At 42.3% G+C, this 24,526-nt stretch overlaps 1 protein-coding gene across 3 annotated transcripts; it reads left to right on the top strand.

Moving 5' to 3' along the window:
* On the top strand, positions 1-23,996 carry SNAP47 (synaptosome associated protein 47). 3 transcript variants are annotated; one of them, XM_050892378.1, is made up of 4 exons: positions 1-542; positions 6,083-6,567; positions 10,514-10,644; positions 20,247-23,484. In XM_050892378.1, the coding sequence occupies exons 1-4, from the start codon at positions 46-48 to the stop codon at positions 20,391-20,393; spliced, it is 1,260 nt and encodes a 419-aa protein (XP_050748335.1). In that variant the 5' UTR covers positions 1-45; the 3' UTR covers positions 20,394-23,484. The 3 variants fall into 3 exon arrangements, with proteins under 3 accessions (XP_050748335.1, XP_050748333.1, XP_050748334.1); XM_050892376.1 differs by lacking the exon at positions 20,247-23,484 and adding an exon at positions 23,944-23,996 and having other exon boundaries at positions 25-542; XM_050892377.1 differs by lacking the exon at positions 20,247-23,484 and adding an exon at positions 13,903-14,134 and having other exon boundaries at positions 25-542.
* The last annotated feature ends 530 nt before the right edge of the window (positions 23,997-24,526 follow it).

The raw sequence follows: 24,526 nt of genomic DNA, 5'->3' as shown, positions 1-24,526 counted from the left end.
TTTGAGGGCGTTGCTCTTGAAGAAGAGGATCTGAACGGCGAGCTGATGAACGAAGACATACGTATCCATAGCTGGCCTTGTTCTTACTACTTGGACACCAGCAAACAATGGGTCTCTGGCAGACTCTCACTGACTCCTGTTGCGATCAAATTTACAGCTGACAAGACTGGGGAGCTTTTGGTCAACTTCCATCTTTCTAGTGTCAGTGAGATCAAGAAGGAATCTTCAAATTTAATCTTCAGCTCCCTTACCATCTTAGAGAAGAACACCAAGCACTGGTTCAGTTCTCTGCAACCCAACAGAAATGTGGTATTCAACATCCTTGAGCACTTCTGGAGGGAGCAGTTGCTGTCAAGCCAAGGTGCAGGAGCAGAAGCAGCAGCTTTGCAGTCAACAAAGGGAAAAGAACTGACCGGGTTATTGACTGGATCGCAGAAACGACTGGAGGACACAGCAAAAGTGCTGCATTACCAGGGCGAGCAGTTTGATAACATCATGAGAGGACTCAACAAGATCGAAGGGGATATGGATGTAGCAGACAGGTACGGTACTGTAGCATCCTCTGAGCTAAGCAATGGTTGTGGGATTGTATTGTTTATGCCTGAAATTTGTGGGGCAGATCCACAGAGGTCTTTAGGAAACTAAACTGTTGACTTTCACTGAAAGTTTAAGCCCATGATGGTCTTTTGTGGATCTAGTTCTTATAATAAGATGTTTCTGTATTTCTGTCCTCCCTTCTGTGCGACGTTTTTTCACCCTGGTGAAGTTGTTTGTGTACCTATAACTGTCCTCTGTCCCTCAAATAACTTTTCAAGCCCTTATGAGTTTCAGCCGTAACTGGCAGAAATGGCAGAGATGTCCAAAATATTAACAACCTGTAAGTTTTGAGAGAATAGGCAACTAGTTCGGGGAAAGAGATGCAAATTAACGTCCCCACTGAAGGACAAGGTATGGCATTCACGTTTTTATTAGATATGAATTAGAATATGCATAAATGAAAAATACTGGAAGTTGGCTTTGGTTAATTTTGCCAGTCCTGGACCAGCCTGTTTTGGTGTTCCACAGCAAACACAACCACAGTTCTGCTTTTCTGGTTCTTTTTCAAAGGAAATGTTGAATATGGCAGGTGGGCTGCTGACTTGGAGACAGTTTCCTAGGGTTATCAGGAGATAGCTGCCAATTAATCTTCAGTTCAAGTAGATTGTACTCCTTTCTCTGTGCGTGGAAGTCAGCTCTTGAGGCTGCCTTTTGCATACAAAGTGTGTGTAGTTGAGGGCTTTATGTTTGTGCTTTCCTTCACAAGAACTTACTTCCCAGCTACGCACAAGCAGCGAGGATTGGGTCTGTGGTGTGGATGTAGTCAGGGAAATGGCTGTAGAAACAGTGCTCCCTTATTTGTGCTATAAAACTGCACTGCTTTTAACCTTACTTGGAATACTCCCTGCCTTTAGGTCTAGGTGGAATAAATACATTTTGAGGAAAAAACGAGCGGTGTTGAGCAACACTGAACTGCTGAGCTTTGTCTGCAGAGTGTGGTGGTGCAAGAACTGGAGAGACACTACTAGACTATTTGTGGTAATCTCAATCAGGCACTTAAGCCATTGTATTAAAAAAAAAATTAGCCATGAAGGGCTGCCTTTAGACAACTGAAATAAGAGATTTGGAGCACATTTGAGATGTTGCTTAACTTTAGCTGTTGCAGAACTCAATGTGAATGGTAAATGGTTGGTGTCTTAATCAGAACGTTATGACTTTACTGTTTAATGATCAACATTCAAAGTGAATTATTCTATGCTATTTTGTATGCTGTAAGTTGGATTCGCTAACAGTCCAAAATAGTAAGATTAAGAGTAGTGTTGTGATGTTTGAAGATATATAGCTATGAGTGTCTTCGTAGAAGCTCTGACACCTGTGTGAAGAAACAAACACAATAAAGTTCAAACTAGTTGTTTTTGGAAGAAGCATCTGTTTTTAGCTGGATATCGTATCTAAAAGAAAGTGTTGATTTCACAATGATTCTGGTGATATTCTCCATACCCTTTAATGAAATGCCAAGATAACTGAAAGCTTCAGCAATAGCTTTTAAAGTTCTGTAGCAATAAACAATGAGTAGGAAAATAAATACCTGCTCATTGTTTTTGGAAGAGAGTTTTGTTTTGGATTAAGATGCACTGGGAGGTATTATTTGTCCTCATGAATCTGAAGAGCTAGATGCTTTGATTTAAAAATGGAAAAATAAAGGAAGGCATTGACCAAATGTTAGCTGAGATTCCGTTTTATCTACAGTATGCAGAGTTTGGCCAGCTTGCTCTCAGGCTAAAATGCAGCTCAGAAGTCATTAGCGAAACTGTGCTTTAATTGCACTGTGCTTTTTGTGGAGTTCTAACACTTAGTTTTCTAGCATAGTTTGTCTGTTTTTGTGTGTGTGTGGTTTTTTTCTCATAAAGCTGCGTCCCACCCCCTGCACAAAGTCTTCTCTTAAACTGATAACATCTTCATGTCCCTAACCGATGTAGAAAATGGGGAAGGCTGTGATTGAAGCTCATTTGATTGTTACATATTGGGTAATTCAGACTATTAACATAGATGAATATGCTAATGTTTATTAAGGCTCTTTGACTCTTGCTTTCTTTAGAAGCTTGATGAGAAGTAACTACATGGATAATATCATGCAGGGCTATTTTGCATATGTAGCAGATTTTGTGCAGAAGAAAACTTTGGTAATAAACTTTTGTGTCTGCTAATTCAAGGTTATATGAGCGACACCAGTTTGATAGCGGTGTCTTTCATAAAAAGAACCAGCCCCCTTTTATGTACTTTCATATGTTTAAAACTTTGATTAACTTTATCTTGCCTGTATGTGTGGGCTTTTTTGGATTGTTAGTTCTGTTCTTGTGTAAGCCTGGGTATATACAGCTGCTTTCAGTGGACCTGCGTGCAGATAAGCAGAGCTGAGTCTGACGTGCTAGCAGATGTTCAAAGACCAAAAATAAACAGAAAGCCAGATTCACTGGTTCCATTTTAATATATTACTATTAGAGGACAAGGTATTCTGGTTGCAAATTTTCCTTTGTATATAAGGACCGGTCATATAGTTTGTTGATACAGAGGGGTGACTCCTCTGTGGAAGGCCAGAGAAGTTGGCTGGAGCCTCTGTTAGGGCTGTGCAGCAGAAAAATCTTGACTGTAAATCAGACATCGCACAGCCGGGATGTCAGTCCCTGGGGAAAGAGGGGAGGAGATGGGTGAAGGGATAAAGTGATAAAAATTAAGGCTCACAGCTATCCAGAGTAAGTTACCACAATGTAAACGGAGGTTTAGACTTGTCACATTGCAGCTGCTTTTCAGGAAGTGAACGTACATGCTTTTCTCACGATGAATGTGAGGAAGCGAACCCATATTGCGGTAGGAACTTAATGACTTTTTATAGGTTAAGACACAGGCATAAGCTGTCGTTGCCCAGCAAGTACCTTGTTGTATCTCTTTCGCACACCAAGAGGACAGAAAACGTGCTTTGCGTTCTGTAGAAATGAGATCAGGTCATTTGTTTCTGTTTAGTTAGGGCAGGTAGGTTAGAACATGGCTTTTAATTTGGAAGATGGTGTGTACTAGCAGACCCTAGGGCTTTTTCAGTCATTCTCTGTGTTGAACTTCAGTTGAACCTCATAGTTTCAGAATTCAGCCCTAAATCTATGATACTGTGCCATTTCAAATTCTGTTATTGCAGAACTTTCTGTTACATCTCCTTTGGTCTGTCTCCGTCTCCCCCCCCACCCCCCATTTTTTTTAAGGAGTGTCACAGCATTTTCAAAGGGCAGCGGAGAGCTCCAGACCCATTACTCATGTTGCATGCTATCTACATAAATATCTGATGTTCGTGCTTTAGTTGGGAGTAGATTCTTGGAACAATTCATTCTGCCTCCGCTATCCATGAATTCAGTGGTTGACTCCCAAAATGACTTTTTCTGCTTTTCCTAGCAGATGAATTTCTTTAGGCAGGTCTGTTTTGAAGCTGGTGCAGAACTTTGATGGCTAGTAAACAAAGCGTGTTCAGTTAGAGCTTCCTCTTTCAGATTAGACTTTGTCTGCAGCCAAATTAAACAGGTTTTTAAAATCGCAAAGTCTTATGTGGACACACTGATTCGCTCATGGAAAATAAATCATTACAAAAAGTATCTTGAGAGCAGCACTGCTGTGATGCATATTTTATCAGGCAGTACCTTTCTAGGGTAAACTTAAAAGCAAATTAAATCAAGCTGGCTCTCCAAAATAGCAATGAAGCAGTAATACTTTGTATTTTGGTCTGATAAGGCTTTCATCTCTAGGATTTAAGACAGTAAATAGTCTTCTGTAGCATCAGTAAGATGACAGTGTTTCATTAAGGATTTTATTTCATGTGGTCTGGCTTCATTAGAAGCATCTACTACAACTACCGTGCCAGTGGCACATGGCAAATCACTGGATAGTCTTTAAGGTATTTGTGGGGTGGGGGAACACACACAACTCTGATCTGGGTTGAACTTCCTTAGAGCCTTTTTGTGTTTGGTTTAAACATAACCTCTTCCCTCCTGTTAGTTAACTGAGAATCCATTTGTGCCTCTAGAGGTGGCTTTCCTGTTCTGCTCAGCGACTGACGGGTGGGCTGAGAAATCTCCATTTAAAACATCCTGATCAGGCTAGTGGCCTGCAGGCTGGTGGGATACTTCCAGCCAGCTCACTCCTGTTTTCCAGTGGGGACTGGGTAGGGTTGTTTGAGCAGTGAATGCATCCCAGAGGGTTGACTTGCCTCTTCCTATGCCTGCCTGCAACTGGAGATGAGCCACTTTGGCTCAGATGCGGGTGGGTACCAGAGGGCTGCTGGTGGGTGAGAGAGTAGCACAGGCTGGTTGCACAGTGGGAGGGAGCGGGGGGATATGAAGTTACTGTTGACTGTGCAGGGAGATGTAGTTGTCCCCAAAATTTCTTTCTAGCCACTGAGGCTGAGTCATCCTGAAACACAGATCCTCTGCTAGCAGGATGGGTTTGGGTGATGGGCAGGGGATGAGAGGAGGGGGAGAGAAATGGAGCGTCATAGGTGCTGACTGTGGCTCTGCCTCTAACTCCTGTCTAGACCTGGAGAGGGATGCTAACAGGCAGCACAGCACATGGGAGATCAAACGAAAACTACAGCCTTTCCTCTTATTCCCATTTTTTTTGGTGGAAAGAGTACTGGTGAGGCTTAGACCCAAAGAGATCTGTGATTGTGATCCTTTCTTGGGAAAGGACCCCAGAAAAGGGTAATGGGCTATGCTGATAGAAAATACAACAGAAGGATCGTGTCCTACATATCACTGATTCTTCCTAACAGCTTGCTACATCTATCTTGCCTGCAGCTGATAAACTTAGGTGCCTGCTTAGGTGCATCTTCTTGCTTAGAAATAAGGGGCTTGACTTCCTGCGTTATTTCTGGCTATACAGTGGTCTTCCTTGGGAGCAGTTGCTTAATTCCTCCGCAGAGTCCAGTTATCTTTAAGCTAAGGCACGAGTTTGCCGGCAAGGAGGCCTGTCTCCTTCAGGAGCTGACCAACACTGATGGTGGGGCAGACACTGGATGCCAGTGGGCAGTCTCTGCTGGGCTTTTCAGCCTCAACCTTGCACTCTTAGTGTTTTAACTGGCAATGGGAATTTGGGGGTGGGGGCAAAGCAAAAGGTGGCATCAGACTATGGAGCTGAGGTATAAAGGAGCAGAAGAAGGCAGCAGTGGTGATGGCCAAGTGTGGAAACATTGAGGTAAAAGGCAGTGTTAGCTGAAGAACAGATGGGTGTAAATTTGCCTGAATAAATCCAGTTGGAAGTTGGATTTCTCACATCAGAACAGTGAGATTCTGAGACCACTTTCCAACATGTTAGCAAATGAAGAAAAGCTGGCTTTTAGAACTGATGGATCCTGGTAAGCTGTGAATAGGTTTGAGGAGCGAAATGACAGAGGGCTGGGTTCAGTATTAAGAAATCTTTGTGTTTGCGGTAATTTGCTTTGAACTGGTGGGGTAGCACGACCCTCCTACTGGCTTTCACTCTTCTAACACTCTTTTTGCTCCACTAGGTTGTTGACTGAGCTCGAATCTCCTTCTTGGTGGCCGTTTAGCAGCAAGCTCTGGAAAGCACTATTGGAAACCAAGCCAAAGGAAACTGCCACAGTTTCCGATTCGAAGAACCAGGAAGGAATCATAATTAGAATTCCAGTTATTATCACCCACAGAACAGACTCAAATGTCAAGCCAGGAAAACTCACGCTCTTCGCTTCTGGCCTGGAAATCAGTGACTGCAATTCTCAGGTCATTCACCGGTTTGAATCAAAGGATGTAGATGATATCAGAGTTCACACGCCATATGAAATCAGTGTCCGTCAGAGATTTATTGGGAAGCCTGACACCTCTTACCGGCTCTTGTCAGCAAAGATGCCAGAAGCAATCCCCATCTTGGAGATGCAGTTTAGCAAGAAGATACAGTTTTTAGAAGATGCCCTAGGATTTGTTGGTGCCAGGAAGTCTCCTCAGGTAGATTTGGGGACCTCCATTTGGCAAGCAGGTATGTGATTGACAAAGCAATCCATCTGTAAGCAGTAACACTAGCACCGAAAGTTTCCAAGTGGTTTTCAAACTCAGAACAGTGTATAATATTTACAAGGCAAATCCTCTCTCCCCTGCCCCAACGGTGAGACCATGCTGATGATAAAATGCAAGAAATAACTGCTAGGTGACTTCAGAGGGTAGAGATAATAGAAGTGTGTGGCCCTGTTTTAGTCTAGTTGGATTTACTTACTCCCAACTACGTTAGCAAAACCTGTGACTGTAGATGCTGAAGCTGAGTGTCCTTCAGGAGCCTGACAGCTGGAACATGCCAAGCCCCCTTTAACACTGTGCTCTCAGCTGGTGGTGTCACTAACTCCACACCGCTTTGTGAAAGGATTAGCTTAATTTTAGTTTCAGCTACTGGCCTGTCTTTTAACTACAATGTCATTCTTTTTTTCCGGTGGTCACTAGTTCAGTATTGTGCCACTCTGTGGGGAAGGGTCATTAGAAATCCATTCTTCTCTCCTGACTGCATGCTTCAGAGTCCTCTGTCATTGCTATTTTTCCTTTGGCAGTTTGTAGCTGGAAGCATATTTATATTAAACCTGTCGTTCAGTTAACTGTAGAAAGTTTAAAACAAATTTCCAGCCCGACAAGTTTTTAAATAACATATGGGATAAACATCATGTTAATTTTCATATCTAAAAAAGTAGAATTTTGTTATTTGAGAAGTTCAGGTGTTTGGATTTAGGAGATTTTTAGGTCTCAGATTAGGTGAATGCATAGTTTAATCGTTTTAAGAAAACACAGTGGACACTGAAACCCTTTCACAACAATAAGAATGACATTCCTTACTACTTTTACTTCTTCTAAAATTCCGGGGAGGGTAGTTTTTTTGTTTTTTGTAATCCAACCCTGGTTTCATTTGGAGAGCTGGTGAATTTTTGTCTGTTAGGAATTTATTTCTATCAACATGCCTGAATCCTCTTTTTTTTCCTAATTGTTAGTGACAAAAGAGCAAATCAGTGGATGGATTTATTGCCAGTATATTAAAAACGAGTAGAAAAATGATACAGTAAAACAATAGATGAACCTATTTCTGTGCACCAAGCTAAAACTGGACTTCAGCAGGGAGGATAATGTCCTCTTGTTGACGAGTCGTCAAGGGCCATAGCTTGGAAAAGCTTGTTAATTTTTAAGGAAGTAAGTCTTGGGCATCTGGCACTAAAATGTCAGCACAACAACTTAGAGGAAAAACAACCTGCTGGTTTCTTAAGCACTGAGTTATTCCAGCAAATTGGTGTTCAGTTCCTGATGGTCTTAAGGCTGGTTACATAAAATAATTGGTTATACAGCCCTACTGTGCTTAATTTCCCACTGCTCTGCTCTGTTTGCATCTGAGTCAGTGAGTCAAGGATATTGCTCTCCTACCCCCACCTGCATTTTGACTGTTTAATTTGGAAATGTCAGTAAAGAAAACTGGAGCTTATGGAAATCCTGACTTCTCCAGCTCCACCAAAACCCTGTTTGTTCCTTCCCCGGAGCCTGTCGCCGTCTGTCTTCTGTCGCAAGATGGCAGTCACGGACTGTGTTTTAACCTCTGGGTTTTTTTCCATGGCTGCTTACATGGTGGAAATACTGATTTTTAATTTTTGTTTCTTTCCCCCCGCTCACCCCCCCCACCCCAAGGAGGGGAAAAAAAGCCTGTGTTATGCATGCCTGCCTCTGTGTACACATAAGATATATATGTGTATTTTCAGATAGCGATGTTGATTTAGAGACTTACAGGAGAAATATCCTTGCGGCGGGGGTAAATCTGTCTCGGCAAACTGGCTCGTAGTGTTCTTTGCCCTCGGTGGTGCAGCTCAGAGACGTGAACGTTTCCACAACTGTCATAGTCTCATATGGATCCTGTCTGTTTATAGTAGTCCTGCCTTAAAGTTGTGCATATTGCACATTTGTATAAGTAAATACAAAAACCTCATCTTTCCTAAGAGTTTTGGCTTGATTCTACCTAGAAGAGGAATTTGTGAAGAGTTTTATACACACCAGATTATCTGAAAGTATTTTTAGCTGCTTTGCATGTCTTTTCTGACTGTATTTTTTTGGAACAAGCTGCACGGGTGTTTAAATGCTCAGGACAGAGCAGCGAGGTTTGTTTTGTAACAGAGGTTCTTCTGTGCTGAATCAAGCCAGTACTTTCCTAGCCAATAACGTCCTCAATAATGGCTGATAACAGCTACCCCGGATTAAAAAGCACAAGAAATCTTACAGTGTGTCTGCAGTATAACAGTCTAGGGCAGTACTTTCTCAGTCCTATAGCTGAAGGCTGGCATTCAGTTTTTTATCCCTTTCGAGGCTGCTGAATTTTTCCTGCTTACTCCTATGACAGAGTGTTCTCATTATTTTGAGTTTCCAGCACTTTGTTCAGAGGTTTGGTAGCTTCTCGTCCTCACGTGGTGGCAGCGAGTCTCACAGTCCAACTGGGTGTAACACAAATGAAACAAAATTGCTTTTTAAATGTTTCTGCCTTTATTCGATTCTTTCCCTTTTTTTAAACTAGAAAATTGCTGGGAAATGCCAGATCTCCTTCCTCATCCCATTCTTTTTGTGCGCCTTTGTCGTGTCCGCCTCCTGTTCTTGTCCTCAGCGGGATTAATGGAGTGAAATGGATAGATTTCTTGGTATTAATGAAATAATTAGCATATGGTGACACTCAGCTGATAAGAAACACAAAGAATCTCATCTGGCTATTTGCTGCCATAGGCAGGTCTGTCATTCCCTCCCCACTTTGTCCTCTGAGGGAGACCATGACAGTAATTTACCATAAGCAGTGTTTTTCGGTGCCTGGTTCTTAGCCCCTCCAACTACAAGGAGCGTTTGCACAGGGTAACACTACTACAGTGAATGACTTGCTTGTCTTAAATCTTGATGGTTTCTGAGTCTAGTGACTCTCAGGCTGATAACTGAATAATTCCAGGGATTATGAGTTTGCGGTAATGACTTGAGAGGGATTTAGCGTTTGGTACTTTTGGTTTAGCTTTTGTCTCCCTTTTCACGGGGAAGTAATGCTATCCAAAGCGGTCGGGTGTATACCGTTGGTTGGCCAGCCAGCTGGCCACCAGCTCTTGGACCTGGCGGTGAGCTCTGGCCTCCGACATGCTTTCTGTCCTGATGTACGTAAGAGCTGCCGTCGTCGTCCTGTGGGTCAGGCCACGTGCTCACAGGTGGCAGGGGTAGCGTTAGCTTCCTTCTTGGTACCTCTTTAAGGGGGAGAGCTTCGGAGATGTTTGAAGCGCCTCTAGGAGCCAAGATGTGGGTCTCGGGTGTTTAGCACCCATCTGCATCAGAAATAACAACCTTTCCTTGCAGCACGTCCCTGCTACCCTACTGGGTAGTATCAGATACTGCAATAAGAGCTGATGCTTTAAATAAAGGACGGGTGGCATATTACATGAGGGATTGCGTCCACGCTGCTTAGCTGGGGGTGGCTGTTAGCGTCAGCGTTGCCCTTCTGTTTCGGGGGTTTGCTGACTTGACTCTTGGGCTTTGTCCCTGATCCATCACTTTTAAATTCTTTAATTAAAAAGATTAGAGAGAGAAGCAGCAGCAGGTGGGGAATCCTCATTTATCTGATTGGGAGTGTGTTGCTGCTTCTTTGCTCTCTGTTTGGATGAATCCCCACAGCCCAAAATGAACCCATTCTCCAAATGCTGCCTTTAATAATAAGTCATCTCTGGCAGCCTGGTCACCTCCAGGTTAGGTGTTGTACAAAATACAGCTCGAATCCTTTCTAGAAGAACATAGCTTAATGGGCAAGGTTGGGTTAGGCTTCTCTGAGTGCACTTGTCCCCTCGCAAACTGCTGTGGAGCAAAGCAGAGGTCAACCAGTTTGATCCTAGTAGTAGTCCTCCCCATTGGTACAGGAGATGGCAGTCTGACCATGGGATTTTCTCTTGCAGCCACGGGACTCCTGGGAGGAGCGGTGCAGCCCGGCTCTCCGGTGGGAGGCAGAGAAGGGATGGACAATGACCAGGTTCAGCTGCAGAAGCAAGAGAAGATCTCCCAGGAAGAAGCAAAAGAGCTTAAACAGGTATAAGTTGAGATAACTTTGATAAGAGTTGTTTCACTCCCTCTGCTTCCTTAATAACATGCATTTTCGTCATCAGAAACACAGTCATTGTCCTTAAAATATTCCTCTACCTAAATTTAGATGGGCATATTTTAAAAACTAGTTAATCAAGCCTGTGATTACACTGATAACTTTATGTTTGTTTTTAACTATTCTGAACAAATCAGGGATTATTAGCAAAATATATTAAGTGATAGATTATAACCCAAGGAAAATCCTTACCCATAACCTGTTTCTTCTGAAGACTGAGAAGCTTAACAATTAAATCATTTTCAGCTTTTTTGTGTTTTCCCTATGCTATCTTATTCTTTTTAGTAAGGAGTAGCAGTTCCATTTCAGAAACATCCACAAAGCTGAACAAAGTGTTTTATAAACACACAGAGAGAACTTGTAGTTAGGAAATAAGTATGCAGTCCAGCAAATTAATAAAGGGGAAATAGGTTGGAGATTTTACTAGGAAAAAAATACTTATTTAAAGCAATCCGGTCTGATATTGTTCCTCTAAATGGCTCTTTAAGGAATTTCTCTCATAGCTGATGTTCAGAACTTTTAGTGAAGAATCCCTCTTTGTAGTATGTGGTTGATCTGCAACAGTGCTAACTGGAAAAGCAAAGGAGTATGGTTTTAGTGGTTTTTCCATTAAAATAGGTTTACTGGTGATGATCACAGCCACATCAGAAGATGTGATTGAAGATTAAACTTTATTCTTTTTTTTATTTTTTTTCCCCTCTAGCATCTTATTCTTTTTGGTATTCCATCTGTAGCTTGGTGATAGCGTCATGTGAAGTCTCTTGCCTCTTAGCCAAACGGGCAGTTTTCCAGCCCCCTTCTTTTATTTTGTAGTTGGGAATTAGAATACGGCAACTTCTGTTAGCTTGAGTGCATTTGAGTCACAAGCACTTATTAGTGACTTGAGTGGCTAAAAATGAAAACTACTTGCAAGAAAAAAATCTATTTATTAAAATGAACCAAAGGCAGTTCGGTAAGTGAGAGTTTAACCTTTGCAGAAGGTTAATTTCAGAAATTTCTGAAATTCTCTGTGCTGGATGGTGGACTAGAAAGAGTGTTAAATGGCCAGTGTTATTTAAAACAAAACACTTTCAGGATTAACTAGAGCTCAAAAGACAATTCTGGTATTTATTTATACCACACCAAGCCAAGAATTTTTAAGCCAGTTAATGATTTGAGGTGAGCTTGTGGGGTGGTGTGGGTGGGGAGAGGATCTGAATGCCAAACTGACAGGCCATGAATTGGCCTGATTTTTTTTTCCCAATAATTGCTGAGCACCTGTTCCCTGAGAGCCAGGCCTCTTTAATCATCATTCCAGTCATTAATAATTTTAAGGTACGTGCCGTAATTCCTATAAAACTCCTGTTCCTTTTCCTTACTAGGAGTCACTGCATGAATACACAGTTTTATACCAAAACTTGCTTCTGTAACCAAAATATAATGAAGATCTTTTGACTGAAATATCTTATGTGGGCTTTTTCAAAAACAAAATGCACTAGTCACCATTTAATTATTCTCCCTTCTTGTCATCTTTTAAAGGGCTTATCTCCATGATCTATCATTTTATCAAAAAATAAGCATTTTCTGAAGCAGCATTGACCTTTTGGAGGATTTTAAGGGAGAGTATTTATCAATTGTAGTTGTACAAATATCAGTAATCTATTATGCATGTGTGCATACACTTTGTACAGCTGTTATGTATTCAGAAGGGCTAGTTGTTCCTTCCTTAAATGTCAGCTTTTCAGCGCTATAATTCTGATTTGCAGCCAGACCCAAAAAAGCTAAATATGGTGTGAAGTGTTGTTGGTCATGGACTACTATTGAAGACACATTTTGCTACACCTTGTAAAAAAGGCTCTCTAGGAATTGCTTCCCCAGGGCCAGTTCTTGACAGCTGAACACCAACCTTTGTTGGTGCTTGATACTATCAAAGCAGTTGGCTGTGACTGGAGAAGCAGAGGAAACGTAGAATGGGGAGTTCAGCATCTTCCAACAAGTCTTGTGAGTTGGGAATGAAGCCTCTCATCTTGTATAGGCTGATGTCTCGCCAGCTGCTCCCAGGAGTTGTCCAAGCACTGCTTTTTGTCATTGCTCTAAAGTGCAAAGCAGAGTGAAATAGCTCAGGATCTTTCGGTTCTGTTAGGAGACAATGTGGTGAGGTTTAGAGGGGAAGTATAGTGATGTGGAAGTGAAGGAAAGCGTGAAAGAAGGGGGGGAGTTCCTACCAGTAAAAACAGATTTGAAAGGTATGGAGATTGGGGATATATTCTGATGGGGTTCAAGGGCAGCATCATGGTAAATGCCGTACAAAGCCTTTCGGGTATTGAACCCCTGGAAGCATCGAGGTGAAGATCTTGAAACTACATCTGAGCAGGACATTTAATGCTTATCTAAGGTATGTCAAGGCTTTATCTAAGGTTAAATTTACCATATTCAGTCATTTTATAGTTGAGAAGCAGGTTAAATCCGTAAACAGAAAGCAGGGCAGGGAACCAGGAGCTTTGTCTCATTTCCAGCTGTGTGGCCTTCAGCAGTCAGTCATGAGTTAGGTTGTAGGGTGCTCCTTGCTGAGGTGGAGCCTGCTGCTTTGTCCTTTTTTCTCCAAACCTGTCTCATCAATGAGCAGTGCGCATAGTTGTCGTAGCCTGCAGCAAGGGCTTGTCTTTCATTGATGCAGTTGCTCCCAGGGAGCTTCTTTGCACTGCTTCGCTTCAGCTCCCACTTTGGGAATGAGCGGGATGATGGTTAATCATGTTTGGAAAGCATTTAGAGAGTAAAGGGGGGAAAAGAGTTACAAGTCCAAAGCATTAACATGCATTGAAGACAATGATACTTGTGGCATCAGACTTCCATGAATGAATTAAAGGTATTTGAGGTCCTTATGTTGATAACTAGAGCGTTTTTCTGAGCAGTTTCCTCTCTTGAGGATTATGATCTTTTATTCTTTGATTATCCGTAATGCAAGCACTTTTAAAAAAAAAAACAAAACAAAATCACAAAGTCCAGAAGAGCTCAGCTGTTTCTCCCTTGTTACTTGTGATGTGGGTAAGTCCAGCAGAACTTTTGAAGTTGGAGAAGTAAGAGCAATTTGTGATGAACAGACAAACAGTTGTTGCTCTTCCTCTCTCCTCAAAAACAAAGTACTTACAGTAATAACAATAGATGTTTTGCAACAGGAATTGTTGAATGATACTAAATTCCTTCCATTAGAGCTGGAAGCCCTGAGCATCTGCAGTTGCGATTGGGTGCCTGAGTAAAGGACCTCAGCAGGACTTCATGAAGGGACGTTTATGTTAAAAAACCCACAGAGTTTGTGGCAGAGTGAGCTGTGTTCCTTAGCTGTGCTATAGAGATGGAGAAGGAAGCCTACAAAGTTCCTGTGGTCTCTGGCTGAGCCTCTGCCTACCGCCTCGCTGGGGCTGACATAATGGCACCGGGTGTGGGAGGGGATATGATAATATTAGCTTAAGGGCTGTGGTCGAGGGGGGGAATTCACTAAATTTGAATTTATTTTGCCAAACCAGTGCTTTCTAATTTCCAAAACTGTTCCTGCCAAAGAACTGTTGCCCTGATATTTACTGTCTGCAGATCGCGTATGCCATGAAGACAGAGATAGTATTAAAGAAGTTAATTCTGTAACATCTGGGAAAAAAACGCATCTCAGTGCGTATCTTTGTGACATGCTTCCTCCATGTCTTCTCAGGTCTAGATGGTTCCATTTCAGTCCTTTGCTACTTTCAGAGTCTCTTCAGTGTTTATTTACCCTTTTATCATGCCCTCTTCTCAGGAAATCACAACTGCTGGATCAGAGAAAAAGTGTTTTGTTGAGGAACCATTCACTCCAAGTGCTAAATACCAAATTTGCTCATAGGATGGCCTTGTTCTGTGGCCTATAGCGATCAACAGACAACTGATCTTGAGAGACACGTGTAATGACCATGCCCCAGATTTATTTTTTGGAAGGCACAATACGGGGAGAGAACCGAGGTCCTCACAACTAACACTTTGTATTTGCTTGTGTGTGACTTCAGTATTTAATGGTACCAAAATAAAAGGTGGTAGTTAAGCCTGTGGAGCTGCTTGAGTATTTTTTTCCAGACAAGGCCACTGATATGTTAGTGGCACCACGAGTGCTTAGTACTCCCTGAGAAAGTAGATAAAATCAGATTTCTATATCAGTTAAGAAGAAATAATGGGAGAAATCAGCCACTAAGAATAAGATAGTAAACAGTAAGCCTTCCATACTGTCTGAATAGCCACTGGCTCAAAAGAGCTAATGCTTCAAAATTTGTCTGCTTTTGTGTGCTTCAGATACAAGGGACCTGCTGTCCTGTCACACTTGCCTATTCCAGTGATTTTTGTGCTCAGAAGTTTTGTGCTACAAGAGACAGCCTGATTTTCTAGAGCAGGCAGAAACACTTTTGCTAGTGGCTGGTGTAGGGCTTGGGTCTTCATACACCAAACACAACTCTGGATCAAGCAGAAGAAGGGTCTGTGCTTTGCATAGCTGCAGGCAAGTGCTGATAGCGGCAATCCCAAACAGGAGGCATGTTAAAGCAATGTAAAGCCGTACATTTTTTTGTTATGGCAGGTTGCACTTGTCTCACAAGGCATTGACAAATGTCCTCTAGTAAATTGTGTTGCAGTGGTTTAAGATGTTTCTGCTCTGTGCTGTCTCCCTGCCCATTTCTAGGTGCAGCAGGAGAGGACGTGGACAGGCCTCTTAATATTTTTCGGTGCAAGATCACTCAATCCCTGTTGTGGCTTTGAGCTTATAATGGGACTATGAATTCGAATATTTTGGGTGCTGTCCTCCCTTCTTGCTCACCTGCAATAAGTTCAGCACAGAGGTGAAGCACCGTATGAAATCATGACAAGTTATCACTGTCAAAACCTCTGTTTGCACCCTAGTTCAGAGTACTGCAAATGACAGTTCTTTGTTTCCTGATAACAACAGGTGAATTCGGCTGGGAAGCTGCATTGAAGAGCCATTTCTGGTTATATGTGCTCTGCCTTAGCATTCAGACCTCAGTTGCACAGGGATAATGGAGTGGATCTCGGGGAGGATTTCAGGGAGTTCAAACTACAATTGGCAATACTTCTGCACAATGACACTTTCTGTATCTTATTTTTACTGCTGGATACTCAGTGTATTGAGACAGTAGATCATATTTCACAAGCTTTAGCTAAATTGCGTTGTTATGATGGCATCTCAGGACCCAAACCAAACTGAGGTCTCCATTGTAAGATCTTTAGGATACAATCTCTGTTTGTACAGTGCCCGACACTTTGAGTTTAGGTCTTCAGATGGTGTGGCAAAATGATGAAGTAGTAGGGCTAAGTACTGAGCAGGTTCACGGGCTTGGAGTCCTCTCCCATCATTCCATTTGTGTCTGTGTTGTGACTGTCTGCAGCTAAGCTGGTTGCTCGGCTCTCACTTGAACCAAAGCAGAGAGGAGCAGGCAGTGCTTGAACTCCTCCTTGAGCAGGTACAGAAAATAGAGCAGATGAATCGTGACCTACACTGCACTGTGTTGTCTAGGTCCCCATAGTCTATACAAGAACTTGGGGTATGTAGCTTGGATGGACGCCTCTTCTCCCAGCAAGGCCCCAGTCTGCTGTAGTTGAACACTTGACACAGGGTGGATTTGGAGAGCGGTGACAAATTTGCTTCCTTGTTTTTTACAGCAAGAACTCTGTGCGTGGGAATATTAGGTAACTTGCCTGAAGTTGCACAGAAAATCTGTGGCAGACCCATGAGGACAAATCAGACTTTCCAAATTATAATTGGGTGGCATAAATCTGAGGCTGTCTCAATGTGAGATTGACCAGTGCCTGAGGAAATGTGCCTTTAAAATGCGTCTTTGATGGGCTCATACCTGCTGTTTGGCTTTGTGTAACAGATAGAGTTTCACGCTGAGTTTTCATGTCGTGGTTCACCGTCCAAATTACATGCTGGCACAGAAGGCACTGCTGCTCTGAGCAGCTGACAGAACTGGAGCAGTGATAACTAGACATCTTGCCATCATTTTGCTTTGCAAAAATAGTGACCAGCTTTGGCCAGACTTCAGATTCCAGTAACTCTTTCCAGCCAGCTCTGTGGGCTGTGCTGGAAAAGCATCTTAACCGTTTCAGGTCCCATTGGATGGAGTAGCAGCACTCAGCTTGAACGGTTGAAGATGCTGACAGACAAAGGGTTAAGGGATTTAATACCAGACTTTCTTAGGCAAAGAGAATTAACAGATGAAAGTGAGCCACTTGCCTTTTATTTTTGTGTATGAGTAACCACATCATCATCACCCACTGCCTTTCAAGGCAGAGCCTAATTGGCAGGTGAACTGAGCAGTGCCCTGTAGCCGACTGAGTTTCCATTTTACTGCTTTCGTATTTTAAAAGCTTTTCTGTTCTCAACAATTGTGTCTTTTTCTGTATTTTAAATGTTAAGTATGCTCTAATGAATGTGAAGCCTATCAAAAGTAATCTGGTTTGAAACTAAAAATAAACTGTTTTTCATGGCAAACCTGGGCCTTTTTTGGCACAGTTTTGATTTACAAATAAATTGGGTGCCTGTTGGAGAGGTGGGGAAGGAGGAGTGTCCCTGCTTCCTTTCTGCATCCTCTCGTGCCAGCTCCTGCTTTGCCGCAGAGCTCTCTTGGAGGCTTGCACTCCATGTCACCACATTTACCTTACGTGCTCGCCTCAATGAATTTCACAAACTGAGATGTGCTGGGTGAGGACATGGCTCAGGAAAGCTGAACATACCACGCTGCTAAGGGTGCTTGGTGATAAACCTCCAACAGCGCGTGCCTTGCTGCAGCAGAAGGTGGAGGTGTTGCATGGCCAGAGGGACCGTTCTGGAGCACGCGTCAAGCCATGATCTAGAAAGTGTCGGCAGCTGCTGCTGCTTTTGTTCTGCTGTGCTGGAAAACAAATTTTAGGATGCTCTTGGATAAAACTTTTTAGTAAACTTGCTGAAAAAATGTCAGCGTGGACCATCTTTAAATCATCTGCAGATGACGAAGCACATGTCTTTCACTGCCATCCTTTGGGACATACTGAAGGAGTGAGGTCTCTTCTCTCTTAAACTAGTATAAAGAATTAAAAGTTTATTGGAGTGGAGGCTAAAACCCTGTAATCTTCCCTCAGCTGAACGTTGAAGCTGGCCCTGCTCTTACTTGGGTGGAGTGGACCAGACGACCTTCAGAGGTCTTTTCCAATCTTAATTATACTGTGACTTTATGAATGGTAGGAGTCATTTCATGTAGCACTGCATGCTTTATTTTATGTATTTATATGTATGTTTGTACATATAAAATATATGGAGAAGCAGCTCAAAGGAAGGACTGAGAGAGAGCCACCTCTGAACTTCCCATTTGCAAGTAGTAAAGTTACTTCCTCAGGAGAGGCAAGACCTTATTTCAGACCCATGTCCTGAATCAAACACGATAGATCTGATCATGTCATTTTTCTTTTTAGTGCGTATCCTACACACGTCTACCACCTCCAGTTCGGGGAATTCAGCCTCGCTTTCCTGTTACAGTGAAAGAACCTGAAGTGTTTCATTTGGGACAGAAACAGAGGGGTTTTTAGCTTGTAGTTTTGGTAAGAACAGAAGAAGGTAGATTAAGCTTGATCCATGGTTTGTTTTCTATTTTTGCTTTGGCAGCCAAACTGCAAAACCAGTTATTCACACAGCCGTATTTCTAGCTGCTTGTGATTTATGGAAAGAGCTGAGAGATATTTTACGAGATAAATCTCACTAGTGTGGCTGACGTCCAGCTTCAGTCAAAGCATTTTGTCTGCATAAAATTCCCCTGCCATTCCAGCTAGATATGATATTCCTCGCTGCTTTTCTCAAACCAGTAACTTGCGTAGCTGCAAACGATGGGACTGCTGTGGAATTCAGCCCCACATGTGGATAAAGGGGCTGCTGCTGTTTCACAGCAGCTTTCTGGGGGCTGATTATATATACTCTAAAAGGAAAACAAGAAAACAGAGTTCACCAGTTGTTATGAAAAAAATAAAATTAAACATGTGTAGAGTACAATTCTTTTCCCCTATTTTACCAAAAGCCACAGATTTATTTTGTTAGACAGGCTGCAGTTCTGGAATCATCAATGGCATTACCTGGATGCTCATGTACCACAGCAGTTGATGTTGTGGGATAGTGCTGGGATAATTTGCTTTCTTGGAGACTGTTATTGCAATTGATTGGATAAACTGCTCTTACTAAGCAGGCAGTGTGAGGATATCCTGCTGGGCCCATCTGTGGATGCCTAAGGAAGCAGATCATGTAGGCCAGCAGTGACAGCAGAGACAACCCCTTTATGATCTGAACCGACTGAGAAGCTGGATTTCCAGTCACTGTGATACGGTGTTTCCAAATCTCCCTCCGACACATCCAAGGGAAGGCAGCTGAGGCTTGCCTATCGGGCAGGTGCTTTCAGTTCATGCAACCAGGCTTATTAAGGGAGTAGCCACAAGAGGGAAGAAAAGGCTATGATATGACTCATGCCTTGGACGGCTGCTAAAAGGAGCCGGTGTTACAGGGTAAGGAGTTAAGACAGATTTTTCTTGTGTTGTTTGGATCTCTGCTCTTGGACTTGGTTGTGCAAACTGATGAAAATTAAAGTTGAGTAGGCCCCATAAGTCAGTGTATGGTATCGTTATGGATGTCTCCTAGTCTTAAGAATGCATCAGCCTGGCTTTCTTCTTTCACTTTAGAGGCTTCTGCCCTGTTTGAGCCAGTATCTGTAGGCTTTTTCAAACAACAGGGTCTTCTCACAATCTTGGAGTAGCTCAGGGTGTTTGCTTACAGTCCCACGTACGAACAGTAATTTGCTAAGTGTAGTGTAAACCAGTTGATATGTAGTATAATGCTTGCAGCCTGGAATAGAGCTGTAGTCAGTGCATCCGTTGTTTCTCATCTCAGGTACAGCCTGAGCCTCTTGGCCACCTTGACGTCCGTTCATACGACACCACCCTCTAGTCCCTTGAAAATTATTTGGTTGGTTGCCCAAGTCTCACTTTTACCCTTCTGCTCCATCCGATGACACTCCTTTCTTTAGTGGTTTGTAGTAAAACAATGTTTTCTGTCCTTTGACCTGGTCCCTGCCTAACCTTGCTATGCCTTCAGCCATGTGATCCCCTTCTGGCTTTGCACCAGCCACACTCTCTGTCTGCATCGGCTCTCAACGTGTGCAACATCTCAGGACAAGCTGCTGCTCTAAGATGCAGACGTACCAAGGAGATAATAACAGAGCCGGCAAAAAGCTGATGTTTACACTGCTTTTTACTTCTAATTTATCCCCCCCCGCATATAACCCTAACATTTCAGATTTGATTTTTCTGGTCTTTAGTTCATTGTTTAATTCATCTCAATTCAGCTTATCGGAGCAAGACCTGTGTCTTTTTACCAGCACGCTTCAGGGCAGACTCCAACAAATTATTTCATCATTTAAAACAATGAAATAACTAATTGCCATGGGTCTGTTACATTTCTCAAAGAACTGGCTGGTTGATCGCTGAAAGCTCTCAGTCTTTTCTTCTGACAGATACTAAAGAAACTGAAGGGCCTTGCCTTGGAGACAGAAGCCGAGCTGGAGAGGCAGGATGAAGCTCTCGATTCCATCACTACCTCCGTAGACCGCGCAACGCTGAATATTGACAAGCAGAACCGCAGAATAAAGAAACTAACGTAGCGCCCGCAGGAGCCAGCGGGGATGGTATTGTGAGGAAGAGGAGGATCGGGGAACTGTATTTTTCAAGACTGTTTCTTTAATAGACACTTTGATTGCGTGGGAGGTGTTTGCAATATTGTCTGGAATACGATGCTGCTGTTGTCGAGTTCCTGAGGGTTTTGAAAATGTTTCCAGACTTGGATGATGTCTGAAGGCTGTTTTAGGATTAAAAAGGCCAAGACTTTTAATTGCGGTGAAACAATGATAGTAGATTCTGTATTACAGAAAATCTGTAAATATGAAGGGGTGTGATATAATCTGAATCAACTTTTATGTGCTTTTTTATGTTGCTGCTTTTGAAAGGTTCAGGTTTTTTTTTTTTTTTACTGCAATGAAGAAGTGAAAGAGAAATGAACTGCATATGAGACTACTTTAGATGATTACAGCCTATTAATTCTCTCTCAAGGTCTTTCTTTAAAATAGTTAATAGCTGAACTAAGGGCCAGATGTCCAACTGCAAGTCATTGAGGCTTTCTTTTGTAAGTTAATGCTGAGGTGAGCAAATGATGGTGATAAAACCTTGTGTTCCCTGACCAAATAGTTTTAATAGGTTTCAATCATGCTTTTAATGTACCTAGGAATTTTATAAGAGTATTGAAAACTTAGTGGCCACAGCTGTCTGTTGCCATGTCCTGGGAAATCAAGAGAAGAAGGTTAGTTAATGTGTGTGTATTGGTAGAGACATCTACTTATTGAGCAGATTTTTTTTTTTTGCCATTCGATAAATGTTTTGCTTACTCAAGTCACTTATAAAAAGTAAGTGTCGAAGTTAAATACGTGCTTCCGCTTTCCAAAAAGGGACTGCTGATCTTCAATGATCATCTGCACGTTTTTGTGTGTTTCGTTTTTCCCCTTTAAACTGCACACGTAATGAAGGAATTGATTTTGGAGTGGAGAAAGTGATTTTCTGCACGGGCGAATTTATTCCGTTCTTGGAGTTCACTGTTTGTATCCCTCACTTGCACACAATGGTTTTATATTTTTGGTAATAGTCTGACATGGGATGCAGTGTCCTCAGAGCGTCACGAACATAGCGTTCACTGAGCGTGGTCCCTAAATACCATGTTGGATCTGGGCTGCCACATCTCGGATGGATGTTAGTGGAAGGTCTCTTGTCCCTTTGCTTCTCTGTCCTTCATTTTCCAAGGATCTCCCTACTGTTCGTCTGCGACTCTCTAGATGGGAACTTCATGAGTTGTGTAGAGCATCATGTGGTTTTTGTGTGTCTGCTCCAGATTCACAGGCTGAGGGGCCTATGGTCGGAGCTGTAGACATCTGTATAACATTTGATAGTCGTGGTACATCCATTTATCTTGTGGCTTTTATTTATTTGCACTAACTGGTGGTGAAGCATTTCAAGACTTCTTGTAGACCTGTATTTCTAAAATAGAAGAGAATACTGTCAATTGTTGTCTGATAGGTTTTGTTGAGTTTACAGTTGGCTCCATGGAGACTACAGGACAGAGGAGACCTTTTCCCCTCCTAACTTACTTGATACTATATAGGAGAGATTCCAGGTAATCCATATATCTATTGCCTGTGGCAGAGAACTCACATTTCATCAATTCCTACAGTTTACCAGCTATTTTAGTTCAAAGTAGCTGTTGTACTATGTCTTTTTTTTTAAGTGTTTCTATGTTAAAAAGTTCTTAATGTATTGCTTTCAAATACAATGATTTTGGTGCAATATTTTTAACTGGTGAAGCTTTGAACTGTTTATTCCACTGATAGTTGACGTGAAATTCTCCTGTTTCAGAGTAATTCAGCCTACCTTTTAAAGAAAGGTACAGTAAATCATGTAGAGTATAGAATCTTAGAATCATAGAATGGTTTGGGTTGGAAGGGACCTTAAAGATCATCCAGTTCCAACCCCCCTGCCATGGGCAGGGACACCTTCCACTAGACCAGGTTGCTCAAAGCCCCATCCAGCCTGGCCTTGAACACTTCCAAGGAGGGGCATCTACAACCTCTCTGAGGAACCTGTTCCAGTGCCTCACCACCCTCACAGTAAAGGACTTCTTCCTGGCATCTAATCTAAATCTACCCTCTTTCAGTTTAAAGCCGTTACCCTTTGTCCTGTCACTACATGCCCTCATAAAGAGTCCCTCTCTGGCATTCCTGTAGGTCCCCTTTAAGTACTGGAAGGCCGCTATGAGGTCTCCCTGGAGCCTTCTCTTCTCCAGGCTGAACAACCCCAACTCTCTCAGCCTGTCTTTATAGGAGAGGTGCTCCAGCCCTCTGATCATCTTTGTGGCCCTCCTCTGGACCCGCTCCAACAAGTCCATGTCCTTCTTATGTTGGGGGCCCCAGAGCTGGATGCAGTACTGCAGGTGGGCTCTCACGAGAGCAGAGCAGAGGGGGAGAATCACCTCCCTCGACCTGCTGGTCATGCTTCTTTTTATGCAGCAGTATGTTGTTTTCAAGATCTTATTCTACCTTGTTTTGTATTACTTCATATTAGTTTGTTAGTATTGGAGTCAAGTGTACTTCTGCACTGCAAGCTCTTAATTTACAGTCCAAGTTGTTACTGGCATGCACTTTACGTACTTGCTGAATATGGTGATTATATATACACACACTATGTACTGTGAAATAAAATATTGTCTGGGGTTCTCTTGTTTGTTTCCGATACGCAAATCACTGTTGTTTTACTGTGAAAGGAAGATATGTTTACACAACTAATTATTTCATGAATTTAAAAGTATACTTTGCACAAAATGTATGTTAACTGAACCTGGTGCTGACTGGGAACGAATCTCTGAACTGAATTGGCCCAAAACCAGGATTGCCAAAAGTAAATACTAATTACACGTCATTTAGTTTAGCATTCTTCGTGCCATACTTTTTATTGTTGTGGTTTTTAGCACTAGCTGTTGCATCTGATTCAGTATTTTGTGGTTTGTGTTAGTCCAACATGTCCACGCTGCAGCAAAAAATTGTAATATTGTTTGTAAGAAGCGACCCATTCGAGAGCTGTGCATTAGCTGAATTTCATGTGCCTGGAGGACTTTCAATCTGTAATTTATTCTTATTAAATATCTTGGAATAGTGATCTTCTCTCTTGTGTTCACTTGGCTGAGAAGTTGCAGTAAAAAATACTGTTTCCACCCCCTTGTCATACAGTGGAACAGAATTTAATGTAGCACTTCTTGTAGGATTGGGGTTTAGGATAGGCTTTTTTTTATGTTTTAAAAAAAAAGGGGAAATATTAACTGGTGGAATATTATCTGGAATGTCAGCTATCGTCAGCTGGACAATGAAGTGGGTGAATGTCAGCACAGCGTACACGGTGGCTGGTACTCTGTCCTGGAGACTGTTGCACAGGAGCTGCTCCAGCTCTTAGAGAGTGAACTAAGAACTGCTTGGACATGTCACGATTTGAACAGCCTCTTGATACACAGGTATAAAGATTTTACTCTGATCAAAACTTCTCTTATTAGGTAATAATGCAGCTTCTGTTATTGCCCAAAGTGCTTGGAGCCTCCTAAGTTCCCTTCTACCTTAAACCCAGGCGCTGTTATTTTCCAAATAACGTCGCAGACCTGGACCAATGCTCCATGGGGGAAGATGCAGCAGGTAACATGTGCCAAACGGTATTCTTGTGCTTCATTCTTCACTGACATAGTTGTTATCTACATGAGGCTTAGAGACATACTTTGAGGATAACTTTTGCCTTTTATATACACAGTTTGTTAGTTCTTTGCAAGTCTTTTACTACAGTGTGAAAAGTGGGGGGCTTTGTCATTAAGAGACATAAGGAAAAAAACTAACAAGAGTGATTTTAACCTAAAAAATAAAAAGGTTTTACTTGGGAAGGCTTTTCAGCTCCTGCAAAACAGAACTAGATTGTACTGTATCATATGGCAGGTTTATAATCCGATGTGTGTTCATGGCAGTGATGAGTGAGCCTGAAATGACTGGAGCTCAAAGGTATTTCTGCATCGGAGTTTGAATGTCTCCTGTGGAATCATTGAAATACTGGTAATAAAAGTGGCACTTTGCAATCCTCAGACAAGTGGTGTAAGGAGCTTTTTTCAGGCAATTAATTAATTTAACCAAAGCCTCATAATAGCTGTCTGTGTTTCCAAAGCCAG

This window comes from Gymnogyps californianus, chromosome 2 (assembly GCF_018139145.2).
Source record: "Gymnogyps californianus isolate 813 chromosome 2, ASM1813914v2, whole genome shotgun sequence".
Lineage (NCBI taxonomy): Eukaryota > Metazoa > Chordata > Aves > Accipitriformes > Cathartidae > Gymnogyps > Gymnogyps californianus.
The sequence above is the reverse complement of the archived record's forward strand: the minus strand, read 5'-3'. Positions and strand labels throughout refer to the sequence as shown.